The following is a 20,324-nucleotide window of genomic DNA, read 5'->3' as shown; positions in this document are numbered from 1 at the left end:
TTGCCGTCAGTTCTCGTGCATCAACCCGTTACGGCAAGCCGCACTTGTGCTGTCTGGCTATTCGTTTAGCAATGAAGGCAAAGGTAAGCAGATCAATAGCAGCTTAAAGGTCACAGGTCGAAAACGCAGCTGCGTCCATCTCTGAGAACAGTCAAGTCTGCATAACCTTCACAAGTCATAGCCACCATCGCGACGACATGTCCATTTTTTTCCCCGCTACTGGCTTTTCAATTTGTATTAAACTCACCCATTTCATCTATTATATAAAGCCATTTAAGTTACCCTGCTGGGCCAGCTCGTGTCTTTAGTGTGCGCTGAGCTATAAGTGTAGTCACCTGTAATAAACGCCATCACCCTTGCTAAAAGCGTCATAATGTGCTGTCTTCTTCTCGGCCCCGCAGATGAATGGTCATTAGGTGTGGGGGGTGGCGAGGGAGGGGCGGGCATTTGTCACACTCTCTATTTCGCTTTCCCGCTCTCTCCCGTGCGCACACACAAGCGTGAACACAGGAAGGAGAGAGTAAGTACAGGCAGGAGTGCTAACACATGGACATAAACTGATTATTACACAAGTCGCTTTGTCGATTGCTCTCTCTGAGTTCTTCTCGCACAAACACTCTCACACGCACACGTACACTATGGTTTGTCTGTAGCCTGCGCTGTCTGAGGGACGAGCCGTGTCCTTTTGGAGTTGGAAAACAGCCAAAATGACAGTAGATTTCAAACTCTTAATGGACTGAGAGCTGGACTGATACTCAGATGCAAGTCTGTGCTTACACACACACACACACACAGCAGTCACTTGTGAACGCTTTCCGAGATCACTTAAGGCAGCTTCACAGTACAATAATTCTGTAGACTCGACTAAATAGACTCAAACTATCACGAATGGGAATGACCAAATCTGACGAACTAAGAATAAGACTAAATCTAAGTTTTTGTTCACTGCAGCAAGTGTTTGAGATTGCATTAACATTCATACTCTGCATCAAAAATTTTCCTGACAATAACATAATGAGATCGGCCTCCGACAACACACACCAGCTGAGCCGCTTGCACACACTTACACAAACTCAGATCCTTGCTCACTCATTCTCAATAACACCCACATGGGTCACTTTCATAACACGGAGAGAACATGTCGTAGGAGGAAGATGGAGTGAGCAAATGGAGAGAGAAAGAGAGAGGAAGTGAGTACACTGCCGCACGGGCTTCTTCTCTCCCCCGGGGCGACGTTCACACATTTGGCACTAACGCGTGCACACAGGTGGACATGCACGTTGACTCTTCCTCTTGGCAAATAAGATTGCAAATACGCACTCACTGCTATACCGCGTCGGCGCACGGAGACACTGACAACCAGGACGGCGACAGACAAACTCGTTGAGCAGATGAGCGATCATCTCCCTGCCTTTGGTGGAGAACAAAGGCTCACTAGCATCTCTTTGCGACTCACACGTATACAAGCGCATAAACTCTCTCACACGATGGAGCTTTGACTCATGCACACTTTATTAGCGCGGCAGTCTCAGGCCACTTTAGCACAAATTGGGGACTAAATATACTACCTGTGGCGGGGTACCGCAGCGGTTAGAATTAGGACAGATATTGGCATGCCTATTTGGAGCAGCCATGACCCACTGTGATAACCTACTTTACTTTCTGCTCTTCTCCCCTGATGGGCCGTAAGAGTGTCCACCTTCCCCGACTTCCTTTGTTAAATACCTCCACTCACTGGATATTTCATTACTACCATATGGCTCCACAGTCTGGTGAGAGCCAAGATAAGAACAATCTACAATTTTTTTTTTTTTCTTTATAAGAGGGCCAAATAACTGTAAACTGCAGTGTAGTTTTTAAACAATGCTACCCATGAACAACAATAAAAATCCTCTACTGGATGATTACTTCTTACACGCATGTTAGGTTTTCAATTATATGTTTTATTATTTTCTTAAACTAAAAGACGAAACGCCAACATGAGTCATAAAAGGATTGAACAACTTGTATAAAAGGGTTTTCCCTCCGACGGGGAACTCTGCCAGTACCCAGAACAGCTGATGGCACAATCACATCTGATTTGTGCTTCATTTTTAGCGGGTTTGGTTTTATATAAAACCAACCTGTTATTTGTGACAAAAGAAAGTGCTCTTTATGACCCCTCTCTGCGTGGTCGCTGGATATCAGTGCAAAGTGATCGAAGTCTAGACAGCTCAGATTGCAAGGTCTGCCGCTAAAACCTAATATTTACCCCTGATTTATCACATCATCGAACAGATTTCAGTGCTTTTAGTCTCCACGGGTAATAATAGAGGCCTTAACATCTTAGAGGTGGAGATGTAGGTGGCAAATTGCCATGCTTGTATTTCAAACAAAGAATGAAACTTTGATGCAAGTTGGGATTTTTTTTTCCCTCATCCTAGTGTTAGTAGTTGTGATTATTATTTTATTAATTAGTGTGTTTTATGTTTTTATTTCCTCCAATTTGTTGCATGTACACCCTAGAACGTGACATTAAAAGCGTTCTATTCTATTTTGTACTTGGTTTCGTGCTCTATAAAATAAGTGAATTAAGCATGTCCGAAATAAGCCGTGCAAGCCTATGTTCACACGGACATACGTGTACTGTGAAACGGCAAATGCCTCATTAAATCCGATATGGTGCTTTGATCGCTTCGCCGACACTTGGATAACTCAAGCAAATAAGAACACACATCATTTATGATAACTTGACATCATTTCAACAGATTGATGCTATTGCTATGCGTTAGAACTGGGGTGGGCAAACTACGGCCCGGGGGCCACATGCAGCCCGTTAGAAGTTTTAATCGGGCCCGTTGAACTTGAAAAAAAATGAAATGAATAAACCTTGTTCATGTTTCATTTTCTAAATACTGTGTTCTTTTTCAAAGACATATATGTTGTTGTGATGTTTTCGTTCACTTTAATTTAAAATTAAATTGATTTTTTTTCTCTGAGGTGAGGCTACCAAAACACTCCATCCTTCTCCTCCTGGTCCGGCCCCTCTGTCAAATTTTAGAACCCATTGTGGCCCACCAATCCAAAAGTTTGCCCACCCCTGCGTTAAATGTTTAACATATTTAACATTTAAAGTTGACGGTTCCAACCTGTGTAACGAGCACATCATGGAGGCAAAATCTCCCATAACACATCACCCAGGATAATCTTTCTGAGACGTTCACATTTCTTGAGCTCAGCTTGTTGTCTTTTTATTCAAGAGGCATATCGTAGCAATTTTACAGTCATAACCAGGCGCTTTACAGTGTGCTCATGCCTTTCTATTTTCTCAGAAGATAATTTATACAGACGTTCATGTGTTTGATGGCAGTGAGATTCCCAAGTAGTGTGCAATGAGAGCTCATCAGGTGTGCCACGGGAAATTATCCAATTTCACTTAATTGATCCAATAAATCTATGCCAGCAACACATAGTGACAGGCAGAACCATTAAATTCTCTTCCAATATATGACTGAGGGTCTATAATTAACCTGTGTGTATACTCCTGACATTTTCTTTGTTTATTTGACAAGAGACTATATCTAATGACAAATATTTTACTTTGGTCAATAAAGGTTAGGAAACATTGGTCTCTCAGTATGATATCAAGGCTCCGTGTGCATTTAATGGAAGACTATATAATAGGCAAAACACTCCTTCAGGACACTTGGGGATAGAACACGAGAGTGTCGAATCTGGAGGAGTAAGCATTTACTGGTCTGCATAAATGTTTTTCTGGCTCGGGAGAATGGATGCTAAATGGACTGCCCTTGTTGTCCAGGTGGTGTTAAAAAATGCCCACATGGCCGTTGGTTCCTTGACCATCAACGAGGAAAGATCAGAGGTCATCGACTTCTCCGTGCCCTTCATCGAGACTGGCATCAGTGTCATGGTTTCCCGTAGCAACGGCACCGTTTCACCGTCTGCCTTCTTAGGTGAGCAACGGGGAATATTAACCTTCTCTTCGGCTTTAAACGATGACGTGCCTATGCTCACAATGGTCATGGTGATGGGAATTGAATTAAGATAGTATCATAGTTACCCCACATGTGTTAAGAAGAGTTGAAACGCGACTGTACCACCCAATGCAGTCATACAACTCTGTTATATTCCGCAGTTTAATAATATTTAGTTCTTCTTGGACTCTTTGTCTCTTTGCCATTTGCTTCCCACTCAACTCCAATTCTCCTACTCATCCTTACTTTTCTCAATCTGGCACTGCATATTTGCACATTTCCCTTTTTCTTCTCACACTATCACCTCATTTATTTTTTATTCTCGCTAACGTTCTTTTTCCGGTTCTTCTTCATTTCCCAACATCACCCTTCTCCATTTTCTGGCTCCCTACCACCTCCTTTCCCCCCACCACTGGTGTCTTTTTCTTATCACTATCGGTCCACGCCGCCTCCCTCAACCCATCCACTCACTCGTCTCTCTTCATCTTCCCCTCTTCTCTCTCTTTGCTGTCTTGCCCTCCAGAGCCCTTCAGCGCGGATGTGTGGGTGATGATGTTCGTGATGCTGTTGCTGGTGTCAGCATTTGCCGTGTTCATTTTTGAGTACTTCAGCCCCGTGGGCTACAACCGCTGTCTGGCTGACGGCAGAGGTGAGGGCCCGCAACTCCACACACACTGCACACCTAAACGTACATGCAAGAAAGAGACGTGCTGGTTTGCGTCACTTGGCACTGCTGTACATGATGGTGTGAAAGATGGTGGTAGATTGCTTATGTCTTTATCACCCAACCGCCTCTCTTTACCGCATTTGCAATGACGTCATTCCCCTTTTCAGAGTGTCTTGTCAAAAATGAAAACAGTTATGCACTTAATTGGTTCAGAAACCCCACTTGTAAATCGAAACGTTTGCAAATGAAGGTAACGTTTTGCATTGAAATGAAGGGAAATACATTTAATCTGTTCCAGCCCCCAAATTGTTTATTTTTTATGCGGAAGTAGGCATAACATGATAAAAAAGAGAAATCATGTACAATCTTATTGTTTATTATAAATATATGCACGTACATACATGCATGCATATACACACATACAAAGTACAATATAAAAATAATAGAATATATTCTTCATTATTGAGAAATAACACACTGAACAAACATAAAGGCTAATTATGCTCCTCCATTATTCCTTCAAAATAGCAGAACACTCTTACTCAAATGTTTTCTTTAGTCTGTGTATTTTCTATTTGTTTGTTTTTGTTTTGATTTTCACAAAAAAAAAAAAAAAAGAATTCAGTGATACTCTTTTGGCTAGTTAATCAGAAATCTAAAGGGTTCTGAAATATTTTGCTTCAAGTTGTGTGTCATTTTCATTCAGAAATTGACACATAAAATTGTCACATTAAACAAGAGAATTAAATATTGTAATAACACCAAAATATAAACTGTAAATCAGCTAATGGTCTGCCAGCTTACTGCTCACACAATATGAAATACTATAAAAGGGTCAACAAAAATGAGCATTGTTGCTACGGTTATTATTCACCTTCAAATAACTTGCTCTTTTAACCTACCGAGCGGCAACCCATACAAATAGCGCACACAACATAACTCGCAGCCATATACTGTAGTCTCTCTTGCTTTGTGGGTACAAATAAAATAAAATGCCATAATATAACACGGTCTTACGCTGGAAGGAACTCTTCTTGCTGTTATTTACACCACATCTCTCCAGTCGACCTCATTGCTGCCTGGCAATACTATTCTGTATCTGATATATTATTTTGCATACAGAGCTACAGACGTGCAAAAATACCGTAGGCCGCCTCCATATGGAGATCAGCCGTCCTTGCTGATTTCGTCCCCCTCCTCTTCCTTCTACTTGATGCTGCCCTTTTCATCATTTACAGGTGTTCTGTGCTCCGCTTTCAACACAGCGTCACTGCTTTTACTTCCACGCAGTCCATTTGCAAGTTATTTGCATACATTTCCATACTGCCTAAAATCAAGTTGGCACTGACAGCAAAGGGGGTCGTTTTGTGTTCGATCTCTCAAGCCACAAGGCCACCTAATGTGGCTATATTTAGACGTCGTCTGTCTCTTCTTTCCATTCCAACTTCAGCATATTGTAAAGATGTACACTTCCTTAACTGCTAATCTCCTCTCTGAGCCTCCCTTTTTATCTTCATCTCGCACTCAGGGGGTTTGGAATCATGACGAGTGCAGATCGAAGTTTGGACACAAAGGATTCTACACAAATACACTGCAATCAATGGCTGCGGATTGTATAGTCTCGACTCAATTCGTTTAACGGACTCTCTGGCAAACTTTACAAAGGAGACCATTTGGCACAACAAAGTCTGTTTGTCCATGAACAAAGCCCCCATATCACAATGCAAACCCACACGGAGGGCCCGAATACTGTCTGTCTCTCGCTCCCTCTCTGTCACACGCGCACACTCACGTTCACACTTACCCACACAGACATTACAATCCAACTGCTATATCACTCCAGAATGAGTAGACGGAGACAGTCTGCTCTCAGTTCATGAGTCAGAACTAATTAAATAGTTTTTTCATTACGCCACAATTTGTGATCATTTCCATACAGTTGATAGTGTGTCAAATAATGGACATGTGACTCAATGAATGCAGATCCACTGCAACCTAGAAAAACATGATAACTGTGAAGCCATAAATAATTTTTAACTTTTGATGAGGAGTGCATTATGGCTGGGTGAGTGGGTAACATTTGGTCGGAAATGAACACAAAAATAAACTGGTAAGAGACTATAAAATGCTGTAAAAGAAATTCAATTCAGCTCAGATATGTTGCTATGTAATAGTAATTTTGAACATAAAACAATATATATGTGACTTTTTTTCATTAAGAATCACGCCCAAGGAATATTCATACATGCATCCGACAACCCAGTAGATATCCTGTCCACCGAGCTCAAACTCAGATTTGTAATTTTTCTGTCCTAAACAATTGCCTCAGACTAAAACACTATTGTTATTATTATTATTATTATTATTAGATTTGATGTTCCGTTATTTTTATTCAATGGCTTGATTTATTTTAAATGTGTTTCTACAGTGCCCTTGAGCGCCTCTATGAAAATAATGTTATTATTATTATTATTATTATTATTATTATTATTATTAAGCTAAGGAGCCATCGCATTGATCTATCATGCTCTTGTGTAAAAAAAAAAACAATTATGTAATCGTGAATGTTGACTGTATTTTCCTCAGAGCCACACGGTCCATCCTTCACCATTGGCAAAGCCATCTGGTTGTTGTGGGGTCTGGTCTTCAACAACTCTGTGCCGGTGCAGAACCCCAAAGGTACCACCAGTAAGATCATGGTGTCAGTGTGGGCCTTCTTTGCTGTCATCTTCCTGGCCTCCTACACTGCCAACTTGGCTGCCTTCATGATCCAGGAGGAATACGTGGACCAAGTAACGGGGCTCTCGGACAAAAAGGTAAGATGGTTGTCTGATATGCAGCTGTGTCGTTTGCTCTCATTGCCTCATGCGCCAAGTATTTTTACAGACTTGTTCTGTCTTGCATGTTTAGTTCCAAAGCCCCAATGATTTCTCGCCTCCCTTTCGGTTTGGCACCGTCCCAAATGGGAGTACAGAGAGAAACATCAGGAACAACTATCCCGAGATGCACGCCTATATGACCAAGTTTCATCAGAGAAATGTCAATGAGGCCCTTCAGAGCCTCAAAGCTGGGTGAGTTTTTTTTTTATCTTTAAGATAATTAATCTTGAAATATATTTTTATTGGATTTTCACTATAGTATATTTTGCTTGCAAACTGCCCAATTGCAAGGATAACAAGTACATGCCAATTTATAAGGTGCACCTTCACTCCCGTTAATATTACACTACACAAACTACTTAAACAAATCCAACAAAGATAAAAAATACTCAGTTTTGATTGGCAATATCAAAAGTAGATTCATATATTTATCAAAATAGTTTGTATTAACAGGAGTGGATCCAAACACAAAGAAGGAATTTGACTGGGTGTGATGTGCCTTTGTGATTGGCTGACAACCAATCCAAGATGTACCCTGCCTCAAGCCCAATGTCAGCTGGAGCATAGCCAAGTGACCATTATGAGGACAAATGCTGTAGAAAATTGATAGTTGGATGTTTGGACTGGTAAAATGGTCCCTTGAGTGTGCATATATTTAATGAAACAAAATATAGTAGCACTGGTCAGCACATTTTCACTACATTTAAATAAAATAAATAAAATTCCAGATTTTATTTTTACTAGCACATTATGATTTCATAATGATAATATCATAATAATAATATGATAATATAGTTATATAATTTTTAGGAATTAAGGGTTAAGTTCAGCAACAGGTTGATTTTTTTTTTTTTTTTAAAACAAAACATATCTCTGAATCACAATGCATGTTAAAATCTGTAATGCACAAGCATTTATAAGTTTAACTTAAAAACAAAAACATGAAACTATCTCAAAAAGCTGAAAAATGAAGACACGTTTAATATCTGTGTCAAAAAGGGACACGTAAGGCCATCTCTGATTGAAATTTGCTGTTGAGATATGTAATCAAAATGTTCAAATGATCAATGCAATAGAATCCTAATTGCAATAAAGTTCCCAGATAGCTAAAGATGTAAAATCAACGTTGAATTCGGGTAGAGAAGGTTGATTTTTTTTTTTTTTTAATTTATTTATTTTTTTTTTTTTTTGTTTTTTCTTGGGGGGGGGGGGGGGTTGTTGAACCGCTCATAGTAATTGCTGTTTCAATATTTTGAGCATTTTTTTTATGCTACATTAGAGGAGTTCTTGTTGAACTCATTAGTCTGTTGGTGTACCTAATGTTGTGACCTGTGAGAATTATATTGTCACTAACTGGCTGAAGTGCACGCTTGGTTGCATGTTCACAGTCTTCCCATTTGCACAGTACATGTAAGCATTGTTGCTAAATTCCTAACCTCCCCTTTTTCACTTGGTTTAATTTGGGGAATGGGGGGGGGGCAAGGGGGGGGGTTCGGCACAATGTGTGCCACTTCAGCCATAGCAAACCGTCCGGAAGTCTATTACACTTATCAGCAGCTTAGTGCTATTTAGCAGGTTAATTGGAATGTTGTAGCTGTGATGTCTTGCTCCTAAGTGCTAATTAAGTGTAACCTATCTCACTGCCGTTCCTTCTTTTTCATTAGCAAACTAGACGCGTTCATTTATGACGCGGCCGTGCTGAATTACATGGCCGGCAGGGACGAGGGCTGCAAGCTGGTGACCATCGGCAGCGGCTACATCTTTGCCACCACCGGCTACGGCATCGCCATCCAAAAGGAGTCGCTCTGGAAGAGACACGTGGACCTGGCCATCCTGCAGCTCTTTGGAGACGGTGAGACAACAGCGCTTGTTCTGTTTTCTGTCTACCGCTCAACGCGCCTTACTTCATAAGTGAAGTGAGCAGATTGTTCACAAGCTCTGTTCTTGGAATGATTTATTGAAAGATCCGCTCACATTGAATTTTCAAATAAGACGATCACGGCCGGCCGGTTTCCCCGTAAGGAAGGATTCAGACAACCCTTGAGGGAAATTAAACCTCCTAACACCTAGGAATGACTGCAAGCCAATACTCTCTAAATGTTTCAAATGTGAGATAGCGTTAGCTCTTTGTGATCAGAGCTGTGGCATCACACATCAAACGTCTGCTTTGGATTTATTGCCTCCCCTCAGCACAACTCAGGGGTTACATTGGATTTATAGTCGTCTTTCTGCCACTTGCAAAATTGTGTTTGTGTGCACAAAACGCAGGCCACCGTATTATTTGGATTTTTTTTTTTTCATTGCATTACAATAACCAAACGGAGGTTGCTCATTTGGATACCAGTGCATTATTCTCTTGTGTAGTCATGGTTCACTACTCTTCACAGTCATTTATTCATGATTTTTTTTTTTCTTTGAGACCTATCAAGATCTAGTCTCTGAAAACCTCAAGTGCCATTGGCATTTTTTTTAATCCTCTTTCTAAAACATCCTAAGATGCCACAAGATGTCACCATCCCTTTCCAAAAAGTAAAGTAAAACGTAATATGATATAGTAAAGTCATTGTTGGTAAGGAAGTGTGTTGACTGAGACGCATACTTAGTATGTCAGGTAGCTGTTAGTTTAGCCCGGGTTGTTAGCGGAAGTGACAGTCTACATGTGCTTTTCTTTCATATTAAATTATCTGAAAGTCATTTAAAACTGTTTTGGGATTATAGTTTATACTAAGTAGTTTAAACTCACGACAATTAAATAAACATTTTTGGTGGATGTAAATTACTCGTTTTATCACTGTTTGAATTTAGACCTTGTTTGAAAATAAGAATAACAACGTGAGCAGCTGATTAACAGCAAAGTGCCAGACAATCGGGGAAATAACAATTAAGACAAAAAGTCTAAATGGTGTGAGTGATACTTAAAATTCTACGTGTTCTTCTAAATTCCCGAAAACATTCATCATGTTCATGCAATTTCCTGAACCATAGACCCTCTGGGGCCGGCTATCGTGCGTCCCAGATAGCGTTGCCAGCATAGCTTCTGGTGTATGTCGACCCTGCGTTCGCATGGGTTTCCAGGTTTGTGCGGGTGTGTGTGTGTGCGTGCGTGTTGTGTGTGCGTGTGTGTGAATATGGGTCATCGCTTTTACCACGAGAGTGCCCCATGAAAAGCGATGAACAGAGTTCTTTTTATTTTTGTCACCCTAAAAACAAGAGTGACAGACTGCCAGAGAAATGCGTTGTTTGGGTTTGAAAACTCACTTCAAATTTCAGGCAAATGTAGTTTTTTGTTTTGTATAGGATTTTTTTTTTTTTTTTTGGGGGTGGCTTTGAACATTGCCTTTCAAAAGTGAGGACGAACCAATCAGCCACATCTGCCCACTGCTCTGGATTTCAATGTGACATTGCCACACCTCACCCCACTTACTTCTCCTCGTGTTGACCTAGAAAAAGATCAGACTCACGTGGAGAGCCCAGTTGTCAAGTATTGGGGCTGGAAGGTTATACTGTTTGACACGTGCTAGCGTAAGAATTGATCTTGGAAAAATAATGTCATTAATATAATTAATATGTTGCAGATGGTCTTCAAATAGCCTACGTTTGATCGCCGCTCCTAATACATTGTAATAAGACAGTAACACTCCCTAACCTGCTCAAGACATGTGACATAAAACTGTAATTGTCACACGTTTACTGTTATTAAATGCCTTTTTTTCTTTTTTTTTTTTTTTTACTTTTAATAGTGTTAGTGCTTCCCAGCAGCACCGGACTATGAATCACAGCTCGTGGTTTCCACAGAGGCGCTTTATTTGATCTAAAAGAATTTAATGAAAGAAAGCAGATTGCCTCAAGGTAACTTTTCTCCCAAACCTGACATCTTGAAAGCCGACTAGGATTTTTTTTTTTTTTCCTTTGAGTGGGCCAAGGATATCTCAGGTGGTCCGCAAAGGGGGGGGGGGGTGGTCGTTGCCCCTCAAAGTGTTCCTTTTTCAAGATCCAAATATACAAAAGGTAAATTTCGAGCTATTTTTCAACTGTTCTTGAGATTTTGATCAGGTCTGGTTATTACAGTCAGTTAGCCTATAACACAGCAACTCGCTAACGTGGTCATTCCGGACAATTTCTAGAGACGTTCATGTTGTCTATTGGTGCGAGGTCAACGCTGTGTGACTAAACAACAGACTGAGCAGTCGTGATCCTGTGAGACTTGAATCTGGAACACAGCAGTTACTTGGCTTGTCTGTATAAATTAACCTTGAGGTTGGAAAAATATAAAAGGAACTGATGAATACTCTGAATCAAATAATGAATACAGCAATATGGTGAATAATAAAATGTTGGGATTATCCAGCCTGTCACAGCTGCCTTTGGGCAGTAGGCGGGGTACACCCTGAACTGGTTGCCAGCCAATCGCAGGGCACACAGAGACAAACAACCATCTGCGCTCACACTCTTACCTTTGGACAATTTAGAGCGATCAATCAACCTATCATGCATATCTTTGGAATGTGGGAGGAAACTGGATTACCCGGAGGAAACCCACGCAGGCACAGGGAGAACATGCAAACTTTGCACCGGGTGGCTGCGGCCCGGGATCGAATCAGTCGGCCACCGTGCCGTCTTGGAATAAATGTGGGGGAAAAAACCATAAAATTATCAACTGTTGTAATAGCTTTTGTTTTGTTTTGTTTTATCCTTGAATATGATTCTTTTCCTGTCAGCTGCCACATGATGCAAATAAAATAGTAAATTAAAGATTTTGTCTTGCTTATTTTCATCTACAACATGAAAGTTTTGTTACCCTGACCTACCTATTTTTTTTTTTTAAACTACTGTATATCGTCCAGAAACCATGTGATGTGAGTGAGTTCAGACCCAACACATATTCCTGCCATCTTTTTTCTCTTCTTCCGTTGCATCATTCTCTCCTTCCCCGGTGTCCTCTAACAGGCATCATGTTATTGCATCACATCCCTTCTGCTTGCCACTTAAAACACACGCGCACACACGCACATGCACACGCAGTCTCTCATGAATTATAAAACTATTCTCCACTTGTCATCGCCATGGCCCAAACTGACTGTTTGATCTTGATACCTTCCTCCTTGTTTATCATTAAACCCTTTCTCCAATTTTTTCCCCCTTTCTTCTCTTCCCCATCATGTGACATCCAGGTGAGATGGAGGAGTTGGAGTCCCTGTGGCTGACGGGAATCTGCCACCACGAGAAGAATGAGGTGATGTCCAGCCAGCTGGACGTGGACAACATGGCGGGGGTCTTCTACATGCTGGGGGCTGCCATGGCACTGTCGCTCATCACATTCATCTGCGAGCACTGGTTCTACTGGCAACTGCGTTTCTGCTTCATGGGTGTCTGCTCGGGTCGCCCTGGTTTTGTCTTTTCCATCAGCAGGGTGAGATTCTTACTTTTCATCCCAAGTATTCTGTAACCCACTGCAGAAACTGAATGTATACATCGGCTTCATAGTCCCACTGCACTGCAAACTATTTTTGGGCTCAATCGCAGTTTTATTTATTTGTTAAACTCTTGTGGTGTGTATTATATCATGTAGAATAGTCAGTATTGCAGCAGGAGAAGTTGCTTGCTTTTGCAAGGCTTCAATATCTCTATCTAGAATTCTGCTTTCTTGTTTTTTAGTAGAATAAAGGCCTGTACACACTCCACCAGAACATAGAATTTAGTTTAATTTACTGAGGTGGCGAGAGCTAGAACAGTGTTGGTTCTACTGGGCTTTTTTTTTTGCCTTTTCTGCTAGAACCCACTTCAAATTCTGATAAGTCACGCAATAGTTGTGGGACAACACAAGAAAAAAGGTCTGCCTCGAGGATGTGATGAGGCCAAGTTGCAACTCAATGTAACGATTATATTTTCTCTCAGGCTGTTTTGTCTTGGCAATGGCGTAATACTGGAACGCGACTATAATTTGTGTTAATGGTAGTACATGATAGACGCTGTGAAAATTGTCCATACTGGGTATCATTGCTGTCCATTGAAAAATGTAGAATTACTCCAAATGTTAAGTTTTAGTTCAAACATTGTAGCTTTCAGATGAAAATAAATCTCTCTCGTCAGTTCAATTAGGAATTTGTACACTAAGCGATCTAATGCATTTTTACTGTTGTTTTGCTTGGCTTCCGTGATTGGATTAATCAGATTAGCCCATCGTGATTATTGATAAGTATTGAGCAAAAGCAAAGGCCTTTTTTTTTTTGTTGTATAGGAAATGTTTACGGTCAGACCAAACACCCGCGACGAGTCGGCACTTAATCACATGGCACCACTCCGGGTCTCATAAGATTATGAAAGGCGGAACTGTAGTCTTTCATCTTATGTCGTAATAAAAGTGTTTTTTTTTTGTTTTTTTGTTTTTTTGTCTAGATACTAAGACCACTCTGGTGTCCATAAATTAAATATTTACAAACTATTGAGACAAAATCAATAAGTCACTTAAAAAGAATCTGCCTCCCAACTGTCGACGGTGAATTACAAGATCGCGGGAGAGCAAAGTCACCCGAAGTGTTTGATTTGCATTCCAATTGTTTTGACACGGCTCCCGTGTAATTCACTGTGCGCCTCTGAAGGTGAAGTGCCGCAGGCTAAAACGCACGTGGCTAATTTACGGCACAGGGCCACGAGCGGCTGCTCTTTCCTTCCAGTTGATATGCTGCTATGGCACCCAGGGCCGTCGAAAAACAATCCTACATTCTCATATTATGTTATTTATGTTTTTAAACCTCAGGAGTAGGTCAAAATAAACAGCACACAAGGAAAGCAACTTATGTTGGGTAGACTATTTCTGTTTTGTTACAATATTTCTCGGCAATAAATCTCGGAAAGTGTGTTTGTTTCCCTTTAAAATGGTGCCATATTTGTAAGGAATGTGCATTTGTGGGATGAGCAGCAGAACTGGGTGTGTGGGTTGTGCCCATTATAGATTTTGCCCAATCTACCAATGTCAACTGTAGTATTCGTGTCTTGATGTGTGCCGTGTGCGTTCTATCAGATTTTCTGTTTGTTACATTGACCAAACAGCTCAGTGTATCAGCAAATGCCTCGCTTCATTTTTATTTTTTTTCACTCCATTCAAGTGGCATTGAATCTGAAGCTTGTAGATTGAATTTTGGATTGTGACAAAAAGCACAAAAAAAATTCAACCAACTGATGTCTCGTTTCTAAAATAAATAAATAAATGTAAATGTCAAGGTTTATCACTGTATTGTTAAATTAATATAAGCCTGTTAACTGTGCTAGTTTGTATTGGGTCTCATTAGATTGGGCAGGTTTATATTGTTCACATTAACTTTAATAGCATCTTATTAAAAAAAAAAAAAAAAGTGTTCTGCCTGACATTAGTTTTTTAGTAGACCGAGCATAAAATGTCACCAGCCAACATGTCAGGTGACATTGCATTTTCCAACGCAGGCTGTTGAGTGCAGTTCTTTTTATGATTGCGACATAATCATTTCTATGGGAACATACATGATTGGAGACCCATTCTGTTTGGAGTAATATTCGCTGATTGCTCTCCTTTGACTCAAATTACCTCCATCTCTGCTGCAATGAGGCAACATAAATGAAAGTCGCATGTCCACACGCGCAGCCAGATCATTTAGTATGTAAAAATATTCAAGCAGCAATAATTCATTGAGCAATTTATTTGCATATGCATAACAGAAACCTCGTAAAACAGAAAACAGCTGACGGAAACAGTGGAAAATTACAGTTTAATATCTTTGCACAAGCTCCATTCCTCCATCTTATTTTCTTCCTCGCTTGTGTTCTGCTTTTCAAATTTCACAACCTAATCCACTAAATGTTCTTGTTATTGCTGCAATTAAGAATGGGTGTGGAAAAATGAGTCATCTGTCACCCTTGGTGGAGGGTCACGTGACTTCATGGTAGGTTCGTGTTCCTCGTTTGTTGGCCTTTTCCCGCAGGGTACCTGTTCCACTAGCCTGCACCTGAACCACTGTTGCAAATTAATTAAAAATATCGATGAAGTGGCCCCTAATGAATTAAGACCAATAAATATATTGGGGTTGTTAATTACTCCTTTTTTTCACCTTCATTTGCATCGAGTATCACACGGGCACGACCAAATTATGATCTGCTGCTTGTCGGCACTTTATATGCACTTGTACACAGGAAGCAGCTAGCTATTTGTTGATTTCCTGCCTCACTGTACCAGCTTAATCACTTATAGATTTTACTGTGATTCCCTAGAGGGGGAAAAAAACCCAAAAAGGCCACTCTTATTGCTATTTGCCGAGCCTGCCCAAATAATCAGCATATGCTCTGCATATGAAGCCTGTGTCTTGGAACATTTGATTTCGACACTATTAACTTCTCAGCCATTCCCAACCGTGTGCTAATGCTGCCTATTTGTGTGCATGAGAGCGCTCTCACGCTGGGCTGGTTATATCGCAACGCGCCATGCAGTGACGTTCATCGTTAGTGTGGCACTGATATTAGAGTCAGATTTTCCGACCGATTTTTCAAGCTGATATTACCTCCAGCGTTGGTCTTAGATCCCGTTTCGATTGGTAGTACAGTTTGGAAAAAAAATTTAAGGCGGGTCAATGGATCATAATAATGGGTGAAAAGCAGTGGTTGCGGAGATTTATTGTTTAACAACAGATGAGGTGGAGCAGTTGACAGCCACCTGACCTTTAACCTCTGCACTGATCTATGCTCTTTACCAGAGGACAGCGACTCCGTTTCTTCCCAGCCTTATTTATGTTCATCCAAGAATACTGAGTAAAATCATTACGTGCAATTGATCTGTGCCTTTACTATCTCATCTGTCAAACCGGCTTTGCTCTCTTATACATTCGCTAGTATCGGAATATTGTATCGTGCATCACCGGATGCTAATGAAGCAGTTTATCTTTTTGTCACTGTTATGCTCCACTGGCTCCTCTGCTAGGTATTTCTCTTGACGGGAAGGTGGCTTTTTGCTCGGTGACATTGAAGGGAAGTTAGTGGGATATTTTGTAGGGAATTGTTTGACCAAATTCTAATGGTGTTGATGGTGTCAATTTTTAGGCATAAAACTGCAAGCAAGTTCTCCAAGGATAGAAAGTGGCAAAAGACCTTAAGACATTGTGAAATATTATTTTTCAAGTTTCATTTTGAAAGTTTCACGTCCCAAATTATTCAAATGTGCAATCATAGGTGTCAAACTCAATCGCAGTATGAAAATGACGTCTATTATATCGGCGTTGGCATGACTTTAGAATGCACTGTTCTTGACTTATTGTTTCATTTGACTACACTTTTGAAATATTCACTCGGTAATGTTGCGTCTACCTTCATTTTCCCACACAGGGCATCTACAGCTGTATTCACGGCGTACAGATTGAAGAGAAAAGCAGCTCAGCTTTGAACTCCCCATCGGCTACCATGAACAACACGCATTCGAACATCTTGCGCCTCTTACGCACGGCCAAAAACATGGCGTCTGGGGTGAACGGCTCGCCGCACAGCGCTCTGGACTTCATCCGACGCGAATCTTCCGTTTACGACATCTCGGAACACAGACGCAGCCTGGCGGGCCACTCGGACTGCAAGCCGCCTTACTTACCGGAAGACAACATGTTCAGTGACTACATCAGTGAGGTTGAGAGGACGTTTGGCAATGTCCACATGAAGGACAGTAATCTGTACCAGGACCACTACCTGCACCACCACGGTTCCACACTTGGGCTCAGTGGACCACCTCCCAACAGGCCACATAGTTTGGGCAGTGCTAGTTCCCTGGAGGGTGGCATGTTTGACTGTGACAGCCTCGGCGGCGGGGTGCCGCCCATTTTCACCACCCAGCCCTGCTCAGCACTGACCCACAGAAACATGAGCAAGTTTGACCTTCTGTCTGGACAGACTCCCCCCTCAGGCCCTGGCTTTAAGAGTGGCCTGCCTGACTTGTATGGGAAGTTTTCTTTCAAGGGAGGTGCCTCCAGTTCCACCTACATCCCCGGGCCTGCTTACTGTCCAGGGAGAGGTGATGACGATGGGAATATACGATCCGATGTCTCTGATATTTCCACGCACACGGTGACCTATGGCAACCTGGAAGGTAACGCAAAGAAGCGCAAACAATACCGCGATAGCCTGAAAAAGAGGCCGGCCTCTGCCAAGTCCAGACGTGAGCTGGATGAGATTGAGCTGGGCTACAGGAGAAAACCGTACCATATCAGCCACCACCACTACCACAACCATCGCTCTGCCTCACCACCACTTTTGCCATCCGAACGCAAGCGAGGAGCAGGAAATAATGACACAAACTATCTCTTCAGAGAAAAGGAGAGCGTGAGGGATTTTTATTTGGACCAGTTCCGGCCAAAAGAGGGCGTGCCTCAGTGGGAACATGTAGATCTGACTGAGGGTACTGGAAATAGAGATGGTGGAGTACCAACTTGCACTTCTCTGGTTCCGGTGGAGGACTTCCTCAAGGGCAAACCCAAAAAGTCTGACTCAAAAAGCGGTGGAGGATCTGGGTTGGCAGGGGGAGAATGGGAGTGCAGGAACTGTTGGACTGGAGTAGGAATGAAGCAGATGTCCATGCACGGAGGAGGTGTTGGGGGAGGGTATGGTGGCGGTATGAGCTGCGGGTCCTCAGGGGGCGGAGGAAGCAGCCGACCAAGCTCTGCGACTTGTATGCGCTGTGAGGGCTGTAAAAAGACAGGAAACCTCTACGACATCAGTGAGGACAACAACCACCTCTTGGAACAGATTGGTGGAGGGAAAAGCGGGGGAGGAGGAGGAGGAATGGGTGCCATCGCCCAGCCGCAGTCTCAAGCCCAGCAGAGGAGGAAGGGTGGAGGATTTGGCAAGCCACTCAGGCGGCAGCATTCCTATGACGCGTTTGTCGACCTTCAGAAGGATGACTCGGGCGGCATGGGGAGCATGATGGGAGGTATGGCAGGAGTTGGCGGGATGAGTGGTCCAGGTATGGCAGGAATGCTACCACCTCCCAGAAGCGTTAGTTTGAAGGAGAAGGAACGCTACATGGAGGGCACCAGCCCCTTTGCGCACATATTTGAGCGTCACGGCGGCTCCGAGAGGGAACGGGAAAGAGACAGGGATCCTTCGTTTTATGGAGGCGATGGCCGATTCGGCGGCTTGTTCAGAGGAGGTGAGGGCCTCCACCGTCGCTCCGTAGGCGAGCGAGACATGAGAGACAGAGACAGGTCTTTGATGGAAGGTGGAGGTGGGGCGGCATTCTCTTTATCGAAATCTCTTTATCCTGACCGGGTAAACCAGAACCCCTTTATACCCACGTTTGATGATGATCAGTGTCTCATGCATGGAGCGAAACAATATTACATGAAAAAACAGCAGCAGCAGCAACAGGTTGCCAAAAACAGCCGAAGTGACTTCAGGAGCCAGTTGAGCACGACTTCTTATCTGCCGCCATCTGCCACAGCCGGCGTTATGTCGAATGTGTCCCCCCGGTTCCCGAAAGATCTCAGCCTCGGTGGGTTGAACCACCACGGCTCCATGCTTGGGGTCGGCCCACCTCGACCCTTCAACGGAAGCAACGGCCATGTCTACGAGAAACTCTCCAGCATCGAGTCGGATGTGTGAGACACCGAGGCTAGGTTTGGGATTAGGAATGGAATAGAGGTGTGTAGTGTTAGGAGATCAGGGATGTTTTTAAAGACACTGTCCACACACTGCATCTCTATCCCATATGGAGACTGGAATTTAAGGTGAGCTGCGGGAGAGCCAAATGTGGTGTCGGAAGCAGGATGCAAACTTGAGTAATAGAAAAATCTATATTTTGCAAGCAAATCTTGGTAAACAAAAAAAAAAAAAAAATCAGGACACCTTGATGAGACGGGGGATGTGACCCCGCTCTCACAAATGGCCAAAGCTACTCTACTTTTATGTCCAGTCACAGTCAATTAACTGGGAAAATGCACTCAAGTCAAGCCTCGCATTTCATCCACCAGTGACGGCGCAGTCAACGCACTCGGCCATTATCGCTCATCTTAATTTGATATCGGACGCGTGAGCCCGTTGAGATTTGACGGCAGCTCGAGAGCTCCCGCCGAGCGCTTACGAGGGAAAACTGCAAGCTTGGAGCGCGGAGAGAAGTCCCTTGTCGCCTTGCCAGAGTGGCAACACGAATGACTTATCCCTCCCGCCCTCTCAGGAGGGATCTGATCATATCTCCATCCTGAACTTCTGTTGTTCTCCTCCCTTTTCTCATCCTCCCTGACACCAAAAGATTTGTTCGCTATAAGAAATACAATCATGAATGACAAGATATTCTTCTAGAAAGAAAAAAACAGGGTATAAGATCAACAATAATATTAATGACATTGTGAATAACAAAACATGATTGTGTTTACTCTGCTTTTTTTTTTTTTTTTTTTTTTTTTACACTCGGTGCGGTATTCCATCCCTGTTTTCGGACTGGCAGGTTGCTCAAGCTCCAAGCCAGAATGACTGAACTCTTTAGTTGCCTGTAGGATGTTCTACTTCACATGAGTACAGTACATATATTTTCTCCTTACGGGAAAAAAAGGATCTCAAAGACTCATTCTTGGTTCACGTTTGGAGATATTTCAAATCAAGTGCGTAGAGACTTGTGCGTCAGAGCCTGAGCGCTGCAGATGTTGAGAGAAAAGGACGTGCCTTAATGGTCTCCAATGGAAGTGTCCCCCTGTTCACGTGGTCATGCAGCGGCGCCAATACTTGGTGTTCTCTTCACGTTCGTGCGCCAAAACTGCAGTAAAAATTTTACAAGCGGCGAGAGATGCTGCCTGGCAGTGGTTTAGA

At 42.5% G+C, this 20,324-nt stretch overlaps 1 protein-coding gene across 2 annotated transcripts in view; it reads left to right on the top strand.

Moving 5' to 3' along the window:
• grin2ba (glutamate receptor, ionotropic, N-methyl D-aspartate 2B, genome duplicate a) overlaps positions 1-19,923 on the top strand; it is a 100,636-nt gene extending 80,713 nt beyond the window's left edge. For both annotated transcript variants that reach the window (XM_088316333.1, XM_088316332.1), the window contains 7 exons: positions 3,800-3,953; positions 4,498-4,623; positions 7,228-7,457; positions 7,552-7,712; positions 9,185-9,372; positions 12,692-12,930; positions 16,866-19,923. In XM_088316333.1, the coding sequence (XP_088172459.1) occupies positions 3,800-3,953; positions 4,498-4,623; positions 7,228-7,457; positions 7,552-7,712; positions 9,185-9,372; positions 12,692-12,930; positions 16,866-19,124 (3,357 nt within the window). In that variant the 3' untranslated portion in view covers positions 19,125-19,923. The remainder of the gene's footprint in view (positions 1-3,799; positions 3,954-4,497; positions 4,624-7,227; positions 7,458-7,551; positions 7,713-9,184; positions 9,373-12,691; positions 12,931-16,865) is intronic.
• Positions 19,924-20,324: the final 401 nt, after the last annotated feature.

Source organism: Idiotropiscis lumnitzeri, chromosome 15, assembly GCF_059441095.1.
Source record: "Idiotropiscis lumnitzeri isolate Australia: NSW breed Sydney's pygmy pipehorse chromosome 15, RoL_Ilum_1.0, whole genome shotgun sequence".
NCBI lineage: Eukaryota > Metazoa > Chordata > Actinopteri > Syngnathiformes > Syngnathidae > Idiotropiscis > Idiotropiscis lumnitzeri.
Note: the sequence above shows the minus strand (reverse complement) of the source record. Positions and strands in the feature narration are given on the sequence as shown.